At 47.9% G+C, this 12933-nt stretch overlaps 1 protein-coding gene across 2 annotated transcripts in view; it reads right to left on the bottom strand.

The window, feature by feature from the left end:
• The window catches only part of LOC111157164 (EGF like domain multiple 6), a 57676-nt gene that overhangs the window by 19569 nt on the left and 25174 nt on the right, over positions 1 to 12933 (bottom strand). For both annotated transcript variants that reach the window (XM_022518438.1, XM_022518439.1), the window contains 4 exons: positions 9339 to 9458; positions 6196 to 6315; positions 3367 to 3501; positions 1484 to 1606 (listed from right to left, as the gene is read on the bottom strand). In XM_022518438.1, the coding sequence (XP_022374146.1) occupies positions 1484 to 1606; positions 3367 to 3501; positions 6196 to 6315; positions 9339 to 9458 (498 nt within the window). The remainder of the gene's footprint in view (positions 1 to 1483; positions 1607 to 3366; positions 3502 to 6195; positions 6316 to 9338; positions 9459 to 12933) is intronic.

Genomic DNA, 12933 nt, shown 5'->3' on the forward strand with positions numbered 1-12933 from the left:
CCTGTCCGGCCGCTCTCAGCCACAGCCCACGGGGCACCGGGAGCCTTTACACCTCCGCTGCTCAGAGTCGGTCACAGCGCGGACACTGTGTTTGCCATCGGAGTGGCCTCTCTGCTGTGTCATCTGGACCACTGGCCGCCCGAGGGTACGGGACAGGTCAAGGCCCAGCCTGCAGCCACACGTGTCGGAAGATGTGGGGAGTCTTTGAAGGGCGCACAGGGGAGCAGAGTCGGGGCAGTCAACAGACCCAGGCACACCATAAACCGGCGCTAAAAGTGACAAGGGCAGCTGGATAGACCCGTGACTCAACGCTGTGAGACACTTGCCAGGACAGCAACCACACCGTCGCCCCTGCCAGCCTGCCTTGGTACACATTCTGGTCCTCTTCGGGACTTCCAGTTTCCTTTTTTGGGCACAAGGGGGGGGAATGACGTATTTTTCGTCCCTACTTCCAAGTTGAGTGAACTGAGAGCGATTGTGTGGTTGTTGGTGCTCCTTTCCCCGCTGTGACAAATGGCAAGGCCTCAGACTGACACTGCGGTGCCGTAGGATGATGCCTCTGCCGGCGTGGCTCCCTAAGTGACCACACTGAGAAGAAACCCTGGACAACTCTCCCTGGACACAGTATGAGTGAGCAGTAACCCACTACTGTTGTCCTAGCTGTTCACAGCAGGGACATTTTCTGGTTATACATTTGGTTTATCAATTTAAGATTTTGGCACCTAAGCATTAAGGAATTCACGAACATGGAAAATGGGACTCTTTGCTAAAAATGTGAATCAGGGACGCCTGGGTGGCTCAGTCGGTTAAGTGTCTGCCTTCGGCCTAGGTCATGATCCCAGGGTCCTGGGATCGAGCCCTGCGTGGGGCTCCCTGCTCAGTGGGGAATCTGCTTCCCCCTCTTTCTCTGCCCCTCCTCCGCTAGTCCTCTCTCTCTAATAAAGAAATAGAATCTTTTTTTTTTTTTTTTAAGAAATAAAACCTTTAAAAAAATGTGAATGTAGGTTTGAGGACGACTGATAAAATGACGTCAGCTTCATCACACTTTTGGTTGTGTGTTCTGGAAGAAGTTTGGACTCATGTGGTTCAAAAGTGTGTGGTCCTGAGGCGTTGCTGTTTTAGGACGGCTTGTTACCGCACCATAACCTCCCCCATCCTGCCGGATAACATTCACATGGCGCCATTTGTCCTTAAAGCTTATTTTCAGTATTTGAAAGTAAGTTGTGACCAGAGAAATATCCAGGACCTTTGCTGGACTTTAAGTTCGGTGCCCACAACTTCAGTGAGTGATGAAGGTGTGGTCTGATCAGCGGAGAAGACTGAGGCAGAGTGAAAATTTTCAAATAGGGCACGCACAAGCTATCACACGTGCACAGAGAGACAGAGACACACACGCAGAGACAAATGAAGGGAGGAAGGAAGGAGATTTGGCAAGAACACTTTACTGCGGATAGCTAAGATGCCACGAGCAAGCGCTACTTACCAGAACACTGAAGTCCATTGCCTTTATACCCCCGCTTGCATTTACACTTGAAGGACCCTTGGGTATTGAGGCAATTGGCGTAGAGGCTGCACATATGGCTATTCACGGCGCACTCGTTTATATCTAAAAATGAGAACGTTCCCGTGAACAACTCTGTGGCAGCAGGGCTTGCTAGAAGACGACCCCGTACCTACTCTAAGACCGTCACTTGAGCAACCCCAGGGCCAACCACCCAGCACTGCCAAACGAACCGAGTGGGGCCTGAGAACTGAGAGGTGTTCAGAACCTCCGACGCCTTGGCGCAGAGCCCGGCCTCAGCCTCACACCAGCACACGGCGGGGAGCTGGGAGGAACTCCTCGCAGTCCACCACCCCTGTGGCAACCTCGACTGCTTATCAACTCCACTGAAATCTGTAAGATGTTCAAGTTTTTTTGTTAACTTTTTCATCCATCTAATTTAGAAGTAACAGTATTAGAAAATAAATTCTACGTGTGGAAGGGCTTGGGACGCCTAACCAACAAAGGATAAGGGGGCTCTGAACCGCTGTCATCATCTGAACTCATAGGCATTTTGTTCAAAGCTTCCAGGAGCCGGGTCAGGCTGGTCCGAGCTCGTCTGCTGGATGGAGACCAGGAAAGTTGGCCGAATCCTACCTGATCGAGCAGCTCATTAGCCCTCTTCTCCATCTCACCTGCTCTCCACGCTTTGGGAGACGTGTGCCCACAAAATAGTCCATTGTTTCGAATTTAGCCACCAAAGGAGCTCAGATGCTAATCTTAATCACTTAGAATCACAAGATGCATTTCCCTTGGAAGCTTCCCGTGTGCTTTCCCACCCGTCCAGACGAACCCCCTAGGTATCAGCAAACAGGCTTCTTTGTGATGCAGCTTTGTGGCACTATGGAGTGGAGCTGGGTGTCTGCAGCAGGGCCTGGGGGCCAAGCCCCCAAGAAACATGGATTTTATGAGCCTGTGTATGCCAGCCTCTGTGTTTCAAAGGATTTGAATGCAGACGGATGTGGAGGCTTCAGGATGCTCTGGATGCGGGGGTTGAATGAAATCCTACTTTCCCTCCAACCTGCCAGTGTTCCCATTATACACACAATTGCTCCACATGCTACACAAAGAGGCATCTACAGGGAGCCCGGATCTCCCTTCACTGTAGGGCAGGCCCCATCCTGCGTTGTAGCAAGGGTGATGTGAGTGTGTCCAAGGCCTCCCAGACACCCCCCTTCACTTGCACATTCAGGCTTGGAATCCCTTCACTAAAGGCCAAGATATTTTATTTCACACAGAACAGGCCACGAGCTGACTGAGACCAGAATCTTATCAGAGAGTGCCTTCGGTGACCCACCGAACGTTTTAGGGGATTTGGAGCTTGAACCACGACAGGGCCAAAGAAGGAAAGAGACTGTGCCTTCAGCCCCCTCACATATTTTTCTAAAGCCACCTGCAAAGGAAACTATTATGAACAGATCACTGAGATCAAGACCAAACGGGCCTTTTTATTCTTCCTTTTGTGCTTTCTAGTTCCCTTTTTTAGATATGTATCCGGGGAATCCAAAATTAAAAAGAAAACTAACCTAATTTTCAAAAAATCCACAAAAATAATCTCAAGATATTTGCCCACAAAGCAGAACTAGAAACAAGGCAGTCCCTTACTTTAGACCTTTACTGACCTGGCTTCACCTAATTCATCTCACCAGAGTTCCGTAAAAGCCAGAAACAAACAAACAAACAACCAAAGTGACTTCTTTTGTATTGTTCAACTGGTCAGTACAGTAGATTGTTCAAGTATAGACTGAACTGACATCCGAACACGGGCACACAAAGCCTACAGGTCTGCTGGGGAGACGGCAGCAGAAAAAGACGCCGACTCTTACCTACACAGTCATACCGGCCCCTGGTGTATTTCAGTTCGAAACCAACATGACATTTGCAGTAGTAGCTTCCGAATGTGTTCACACATCTTCGACTGTAAGGGCACACGGCCTTACCGGAGGCACACTCGTCAATGTCTAGGATGGAGAACCAGAAGGTGTCAGTGATGGCAAGAAAAGCACTCTCCCTTTAAGACACATATGCTTGCATGTTCACACCGATACACACGCAGTGTGTTTCTGTCACGTTGCACATCTCGTTTTTGAGACATCATCTCTCTGCCACATAGCTACTCACATCCCCATCTCTCCTGGGGCAGGGAGCGTATGGCTGGCACTTGGCACAGAGACATGATGTGCTCGTTGACAGAATTATTTTTCCAGCTATTATAGCATATACAACTTTTGAAAACCGAGTCAGTAACTACACGTTAAGCAAACTGGATACACACCTTCAAGGCTGTCTTCTATGGAAGAATGATTTCATCGGCCAGTTCCCCCAGGGCTCCTATGATACTGACCCAAATACCAGAGCCATGGTTTGCTACAACTACCTTTAAACATAAATTGTGGGTCAAGTGTAATGATGTCGTGATGGAACTTGAGCAGACAATAGGCTTCCCTGCTTTCCTTGAGAGTTAGGCTACTGAGGGGCACGTGGCTATGCTGACCCAAATATCCAGACTCAGGCTTTGCTTTCACTTTAAGCTGTCAAATCGAATAGATGTTTTATGTTGTTAATTTGGACCTGTGGGTAAACATGCAAGTTAGTGCTGGCTTACTGTTCTCTTTGCATTCTTAAAAGACTAAATACATGTTGGATTGACCAAAATAATTTTTCAGGGACCACTTTTGTTTAGATTATCTTTCCCTTCAATAAAAATGACACCCGTCAAATCAAAGGTGGGGAAAAATTGGCTTCAGTTTGGTCAAGAATGAGTCTTGTATATATCTTATCTTACCGAGGAATGCCAAACCCTATGAATCTAGTGAAATCAGATTATTCTCGAAGAGCAGGGCCAAAATTTTAATTTTACAGGGCGTTTTAAATTTTTATTTATTTATTTTTTTAAAGATTTTATTTATTTATTTGACAGAGAAAAATCACAAGTAGGCAGAGAGGCAGGCAGAGAGAGAGAGAGGAGGAAGCAGGCTCCCTGCCAAGCAGAGCGCCCGATGCGGGCTCGATCCCAGGACCCTGAGATCATGATCTGAGCCGAAGGCAGAGGCTTTAACCCACTGAACCACCCCGGTGCCCCTACAGGGCTTTTTGTAAAAAACTATTTCACTGATTCAGGACCTATTTGGCCGAACTTTCTAAATGCAGCTCATCAAGGTACGTACATTTGGGATAAATAAACATCCAGCACTGAGAAATATTTCTATTGCAGTAAACAAGGAAGAACATTAAATTGCACAGGTATTTGCTTATTTAAATAAAAAAGATTAAAAACTCTTCCAGCACTGATTGAGTGTGATAGCCCCTCTTAATGCTGTGTGCTCACTTGCATGTAAGTACAGAATGATGAGAATATACAGTTCGGTTACTGAACATAGTTCAGATCCACAAGGGAAGTAAGGCAAAAAGTGTTTCATCAGCCATGAGGGTACCCTGTGACTGCCCCACCCATCGCCCCTGGCACACAGCCTTTCTCTATCTAAGGCGGCACCTGTGACCTTGTGCAGTGACACTCACCCAGGCTGGGCTGGGCATGCCGGGGAGTCAAGGTTCCAGAGCAGCACGTGCCCAGTTAATAAAGAACAGGAGTTGGTGCATAAATCCCCAGTGCCCTTGACCCAGGAGGAAAACCTGGAGGCAGCTTCCCCTGTCTCTTAGAGGGGCACAGATGTTTAATCTGCTCCTTTTTTTTTTAAGATTCTATTTATTTATTTGACAGAGAGAGAGATCACAAGTAGGGAGAGAGGCAGGCAGAGAGAAAGGGGGAAGCAGGCTCCCCGCTGAGCAGAGAGCCCGATGCGGGGCTTGATCCCAGGACCCTGAGATCATGACCTGAGCCGAAGGCAGAGGCCTAACCCACTGAGCCACCCAGGCACCCATGCTTAATCTGCTCCTTAAACTTGCCCAGGGCTTTCCCTCACCTCCTCTTCAAGCAGCGTTCCCTGGGGTCACCTCCCCAGTCAACTACCTGCTCAGGGTCAGCTTCTGCGGGGCCCAAAACTAAGACGCAAAATAAGACAGGGGAGAGCAAGAAACCGAAGTTCTAATCCATTGGTTTGACTGAACTCCAAGCTAGAAAGGAGGGCTCTGTCTCCTCCTTTAACATCGTGGATCCAGTTTGCTCATCCCTCCAAGAGAAATGATTTTGGAATACTTAGTTCAGCTCATTTAGAGCAGCCTTTAAAGACAAGGGGAAGTTGGTTACTTGCTAACTCAAACAACACAGAAAGGACATACTGTTCTCAACAGTCTTAGATCCAAAAACAAAAAATAAGTAACTGCATTTTTGTAGGAACATATAAGCTGGAACCCAAAATGGAGACCAATGGCCCTTGGGATTTTATTCACTGAATGACAGTAAGTAGCAGGTTTCTATGCTAGTGGAAGTGAAACACGCAAGGTAAATATACTAAAATAAAATGACCTCTATCCCTTTTCCACTAGGGCCTTAGACAATCCCCAAGGAATAGAGGACTGTTCTGTCTAGCATCCCAAAGTGTGTCTAGAGCCTATGTGGCCAATTGGATCAGAAATGGGCAGAAATCCGTACTTTCAGGAGCTTTCAGTCTAGTCAACAAGCAGATCGTGCCGAATGACAGAGAAGGAACGCAGTAGGGGGGAAGGAGGCGCGGAGGTGAGCCAGGCAGCTCTACCTGTACAAACTCTTCCATTGGGGGCCAGGCGGAGGCCCAGGGACGGACACAGGCAGCGCGGCCCCTCCTCCGTGTCCTCACAGGCATACTGGCAGCTCACCATGGCACACGTCCTGGAGTCTGAAAATGGACATAAGCGTTAGCCTTCCCCTCCTGAGCCGGTAAAAAGCTCTCACTGAGAAAGGATCTCTGCATTCTAGGACATTCGGGGTCATACACAGAATGTATTACAGAATGAGCGTCACAGTCCGAGACCCCCATGGCATCCGGGCAAGGGTGGCATCTTGGTGATGCCACGGTCTGTTCTGTAGGCAGGCACCCCTTGGTCACCAAAGGCTGCATCCTTCTCTCGTACATTCTCTTATCACGCCTTTCTGTCACCCGCGGGCCACTCTAGGCAGAAATGCAACCTCGGATGGGGATGACAGATCTGAGTTATTGGGGGAAAGAAAATCCCTTCTATAGATCTCTCCATACATACCTAGCCTCAATGAGAGCCACTCAAGTCATGAGACCTGGTCATTTCCATGCCTGTGTGAAAACATGTGGCGCATATGACTGACTGGCTGCCCCAATCCATCCAGGAGCCCTTTTTCTCTCACCACTCCCATCATTGAGGCAGGAAAGCCAGTTACTTATCTTCATCCCAGCTTCCCTTGGAGCGACAGTGGGTGGCCATAGGACCTAGCTATGGCCAAAAGAGATACAAAGATGAGCCTGCTGGCAGGAGCAGGGCTTCTGGAAAAGATGCTGCTGCATGATGAAAGGGGCAAGCATGAAAGAGTCATTCATTCACTGGCATCATTCCTCTCCCCTTTATCAGGCCTCCCTTAAATGTACATGTGATATCTGGAGCTGGGGCAGCCATCTTGTGACTATGAGGTCACAAGTGTGAGGATAAAATCAGCACCCTGAGGATGGCAGAGAGTGAGTCCTTACTGAGCTGTTCTGGAACTGCCTGCCTCCGGCTTTTGTAGTAAATGAGATAATTTAGGTGGATTTTTCTGTTACTTGTTGCTAAACACAACTTATCCCACAAAAATGTATTTCCTTAGCAAAAGTCTACTATATATGGATCACGGGTGTCTCCTACAGGGAAGTGTAGTGAATACGCCCCCTTTATCCAGCACCATTCGTAACATACCAAATCATCCAGCAGGACAAAAGAAACTGGCAGGAGTCAGGTGAAATAAAATCAGGAGAGGTCCAGGTTTGACCTGGACACACTGAGTTCTAAACTGGGAGTCTGAGCAACCCTTCCACATCCAGAAATAGACAAAGAAGTTACAAAGATGGATACACGTGTCAAGGTAATGTAACGAATACCTACCGATGGCAACATTTCTCATTCATTCTCTTTTCTCTTTAGTTGTCTTCTTTTATTTTATTATTTATTTTTTTAAAAGATTTTATTTATTTATTTGACAGACAGAGATCACAAGTAGGCAGAGAGGCAGGCAGAGAGAGAGAGAGGGAGAAGCAGGCCTCCCGCTGAGCAGAGAGCCCGATGCGGGGCTCGATCCCAGGACCCTGGGATCATGACCTGAGCCAAAGGCAGAGGCTTTAACCCACTGAGCCACCCAGGCGCCCCAGTTGTCTTCTTTTAAACTTAGTTTTCAATATTTCTCTAATTCCATCCTTCCATTTGGGAAAACATGCCTTTTTTGGCACCAGTTAAGCCTTCATGGAATGTTTCAAAACATCCATTAGCATAGATCTTCTTAAAAATGTTACGTGGGGACGCCTGGGTGGCTCACTTGGTTAAGTGGCTGCCTTCGGCTCAGGTCATGATCCCAGCGTCCTGGGATGGAGTCCCATATCGGGCTCCTTGCTCGGCAGGAAACCTGCTTCTCCCTCTGCCTCTGCCTGCCACTCTGTCTGTCTGCCTGTGCTCTCTCTCTCTGACAAATAAATAAATAAAATCTTAAAAAAAAAATAAAAATGTTAAGTGATCAGTATAAACGCCTAGCCAGTGGTTCCCATGATGCGGTAGGGAGGGGGGTTCTGGCAAAGTTCTCTTTGGTAGTGGTTACACGGTCGCTCGCCTTACAAGATTTTATTCAAGTACATAATATTTATATATAATATCATATATATTATAAACATATTTGTCTCTTGTGGGTTTCTGTTTCATTTAGTACAATAAGGATTTTTTTTTTTTACCACATTCATATAACTTTTATTTAACAATAAGGATTTTTTTCAAAGACTTTGAATGTCTGCCTTCTCTCCTAAGCCTCCTTGCCAACAGAGGATCTAGGTGACTGGTGGTGTTGGGGCCCTTTACCAAGGGCGGAAAACACAAGGACAAGCCAGGGGAGCGGCAAACCATGCACTAGCCAAGACTGTGTAACTGTGGCAAAGCCCCAGATGGGCAAGAAGTCCGTAACTCCGTAACCACAGGAAGCTAGCAGAAGCCCTAAGAGATTGGGGGCTGGTGTGAAGAGGAGGGGGGAAGAGACGAGGAAGGGAGACAGGCAGGGAGGGTGGGTTTGCCTTTCAGCTGCAACAGTAAACCTGATTCCCTTTGGATAAATGAATGGATATACTCTTACCTCCCACAAGACATGGGTTTCTCTTTATCACAGAAAGGCTTTTCTTTTCAGGAATGTGAATTGGAATGTATTTCCAACAAGAGTCACTAATCTGTGAGCACAGGGCAAGGGGCGTGAGAAAGGCAGTTGGGAAGAACTGATGTCCCCAAATGGGATTTAAATCTATCACCTCCCTAAATCAATATGCTTATTTTCATGAAGAAACCTCAAATGCCCTACATATACAGAGACATGAAATTTATTTTTCTCCCCAGTTCGCCTCTTTATTTAAAAAGCAGGTGTCCCAAATAGGCAAATGCAGAGAGACAGAAAGCAGATTAGTGGGTGTGGCGGTGGCGGGGGCAGGGTGCTGGGGAGGAGGAATGGGGAATGATCGCTAATGGGCACAGGGTTTTCTTTTGGGGTGACGAGGATGTTCTAGAATGTACAACATCGTAAATGTACTAAATGCCACTGAAATGTATGGTTTAAAATGGTGACTTTCATGTTACATTTATTTTACCAAGATTTTTAAAAGAAATTGTTCCTATGGTTGCGAACATCTGGTCTTGAAGGATGACTGCAGGCAGCCTGGCCGCTGGAACTTACTCGCACATGTGGCGTCCGGCATGAGCGTGTGGCCACTGAGGCAAAAGCACTTGTAGCTGCCGTGCGTATTCACACATCGGTGTTGGCATGGCCGGGGCTTTACTCCACACTCGTTCACATCTGCAGGGGGCAGGCAGAACACGAAGAGAGGCTAACTACATCGGGAAACATCAAGACGAAGGGTTGGGCTGGCTTCCCTGGACCCTGCCGGTGGCGGGGGGGGGGGGTTACGTGGGGCAATGACTCGCCTCTTCTCTAATTATCAGTAAAACTCCGTTCTGAAGGACTAATGAGGATGTGGGGCAAACAGGACGATCGTACAGTGATGGAGGGAAGGCAAAGGGGCAGAAGCACTTTGGAAAGCTGTTTGGCAGAATCTGTTGTAGCTAGAGACACGGATATGCATGACCTAGCGATGCCACTCCCAGGCGGACCCCCAACAGCAACGTGGATGTGCGCCCGCCAAGAAGATGCGAACTGAGATGACCGCAGCAGCACTATTCTCAATAGCCCCAGGCTGCAGAGAATCCGACCGCTCCCAACAGAGGGCAGGAGAGGAGAGAGGACCTGGATCCTCGTGTGAAGGAATACTATACAGCAATGAGGCCGGACCAACTATAGCTCCACGCCACAACAGGTGAAGCTCACGACCCGGAGAGTGAGAGGAAGCAGCTGGAGGCAAAGGAGTACATTAGAAATCGGGCGAGGGACGTCTGGCTGGCTCAGTCAGTAGAGCACGTGACTGTTGATCTCGGGGTTGAGTTGGAGCCCCAATTAAAAACAAAATCTTTTGGGATGCCGGGGTGGCTCAGAGGGTTAAGCCTCTGCCTCTGGCTCAGGTCATGATCTCAGGGTCCTGGGATCGAGTCCCACATCGGGCTCTCTGCTCGGCAGGGAGCCTGGCTCCCCCCCCACCGCCTGCCATTCTGCCTACTTGTAATCTCTTTCTCTGTCAAATAAATAAAATCTTAAAAAAAATCTTTTTAAAGAAGTCAGGCACAGGGGCACCTGGGTGATTTGGTTAAGCATCTGCCTTCAGCTCAGGTCACGATCTCCAGGTCCTGGGATGGAGCACCACATCGGGCTCTCTGCTCAGCGGGGAGGCTGCTTCTCCCTCTGTCCTTCCCCCAACTCATGCTTTCTCTTGCTCTCTCTCCAATAAATAAAATTAAATCTTAAAAAAAAAGTCAAGCACAACTAATCTGTGGTGTAAAAGGTCAAGACAGAGTTCCTTCTTGGGGGTGGGGGGGCAAGGCACTGGAGGAGAGCAGGTGGGGTTCTCAGGAAGGCTGTTAAGTTTCCGTTTCTTGGTTATGTGGATGAATCTGAAAGTTCACTCTGTAGTATATTGTTGATGTGTGCACAATTCTGTGTGTATAACATTTGAATAAAAAGCTAGAAATACAATTTAGATACTTTAGCCTTTAATACTGTCCCAGACAGCCTATGACAGGTGCCCACAGCAATGCCTCCTTCCGGTTGTTCCTGTTTTGGGCAGCCCATGCTGACTAACTTGTGTTGGCTCACACCCTTCCAGAAGGAGCCCTGACAGGCAGCTAACGGTGGGGAGGCTGTAGGACACCATTTAAGCCTCGGAGGCTATGCTCTAAATGCCGACATTTAGACATAGGGTAAGACTGAGGGTGACTTTCTTCTCTGTGCTTCTCAGTATTTCCTAAAAAAGAATTTAAATACTAAGAATGAATGACTTTTGGGGGCATCTGGGTGGCTCAGTGGGTTAAGTGTCTGCCTTCGGCTCAGGTCATGATCCCAGGGTTCTGGGATCGAGCCTCACATCCAGTTCCCACTTGGGTGGAGTCTGCTTCTCCCTCTCCTTCTGCCCCTCCCCCATGTACTCTGTATCTCACTCAAATTAATAAATAAAATCTCTTAATTTAATTCATTTATTTGACAGAGAGCACACAAGCAGGGGGAGGGGCAGAGGGAGAGCGAGAAGCAGGCTCCCTGCTGAGAGAGGGGAGGGAGCCTGCTTCCTCCTCTCTCTCTGCCTGCCTCTCTGCCTACTTGTGATCTCTGTCTCTCAAATAAATAAATAAAATCTTAAAAAAAAAAGCAATCATGGGTAGAGGAACTTATCTTTGGAGATGTAGTCATGTGGGTGCCTCGTGGCTTAAGTCCTTCAAGGAAAAAAGAACCAAATTCTGCATAAGACCAAAATTTAGCAGGGCAACAGGCAAAGCCTATTGTGGAAAATAAAGAAGTGGTTGCTTTCCCTTGTTAAAAGAACCTCCGGAGTTTCCTGATGTCTTAGTGGAACATCTGAAAGCTCCTCCATTGCTTATCTATTCCGCCTTCTCCTGCATGGGTTCTGACCCCTTCAAAAGGGGACTGGAAAAACATAATTGGACAAAAACACAATTGGACATTAAGGGGAAATCCAGAAATACCCCATCGCTTGGCCCTAACTCAAGAGGTGACTCCCTCCTTGCTTGGGAGAAGCTTTTGGGGGAAAGACACCACCGTGGAGGGCGGAGGCCTGTCACCATTAATGGCTCTAGAAGGACTTTGATCGGGCCACCGTGGGGCCAGGAAAGCTGCAGGAGGAGACAAGACAGTCCCGAACCTGAGCCGGCTAGACCACTCCCTCAACACTAATATTTTATGGGGAATGGAAAACCAGTATGAAAAATATCTCCTCTCTTCCAAACCTCTGCAGACGATATCTTGGTACAGAATCCAGGATGAACGGACGAACAGGTTTTCTGGTGTGAACTGCCCCACTGCTAGTGGTGGGACAGTGGAGACTCAAGAGGTTCCCCTCTGAGCAGCAGGCCTAGTGGCCCCTTTGGTGCACGGGTGTACACGGCTAACCTTGGGGCTTGGCAGCGAGGCCTGGGGGTGGCACAGTGGAGTGGCTGCCTGCCCATCTCTGAGATTCCGTCCTTCCCTCCAGAAGCCCGGCAGCCCCGAGGACAGCTGAACTTGATGTGCTGTTCTTTGCCAACTGTATTATAGACTGCGGGCACTTCTGCCCACCCTGGTCTCTGGGCCTCAGCCCTGCTGACATTTGGGCCAGAACCTTCTCTGCAGTGGGGGCCGCCCCACACACTATATGACGCAGAGCAAACCCCCCCCCCCGGGCTCTACCCACCAGATGCCAGGAGTGACCCCCTCACCCCCACAGCGTCTTCAGACATTGCCAGATGTCTCCTGGGATAAGGTTTCCAGATCGAGCAAACAGAAAGCAGGATGCCCAGTTAAATTTGAATTTTGGATAACTAATAATTTTTTAGCGGACTATGTCTCATGCAGTATTTAAGACCTACGTACTCTATAAAATTATCTATTGTTTACCTTCAATTTAAATCTGATTTGAAATTTATTATTTTATCTGGCAACTCTTCCTGGGGAATAAAATTGCCCAAGTTGAGAACCACTGTGGTTAACAGTATAAACACAGTCTTTAATATCTTCAGATAAACAGTTTATGAGAAGTCCTAAAGTACCTCTTAAGATATGTCAATTATAATAAAAACATGCATGTCATTCAAGCCAACAATTCTATTTTCAGACGTCTGCCCTGTAAAACCAGGGTGCAAGGCTACGTGTAGTATGGCGTGTGGCTTAGCACTGG

The sequence above is a fragment of the Enhydra lutris genome, unplaced genomic scaffold (assembly GCF_002288905.1).
Source record: "Enhydra lutris kenyoni isolate GAN:26980312 unplaced genomic scaffold, ASM228890v2 scaffoldscaffold52, whole genome shotgun sequence".
In the NCBI taxonomy this organism is placed as follows: Eukaryota; Metazoa; Chordata; class Mammalia; order Carnivora; family Mustelidae; genus Enhydra; species Enhydra lutris.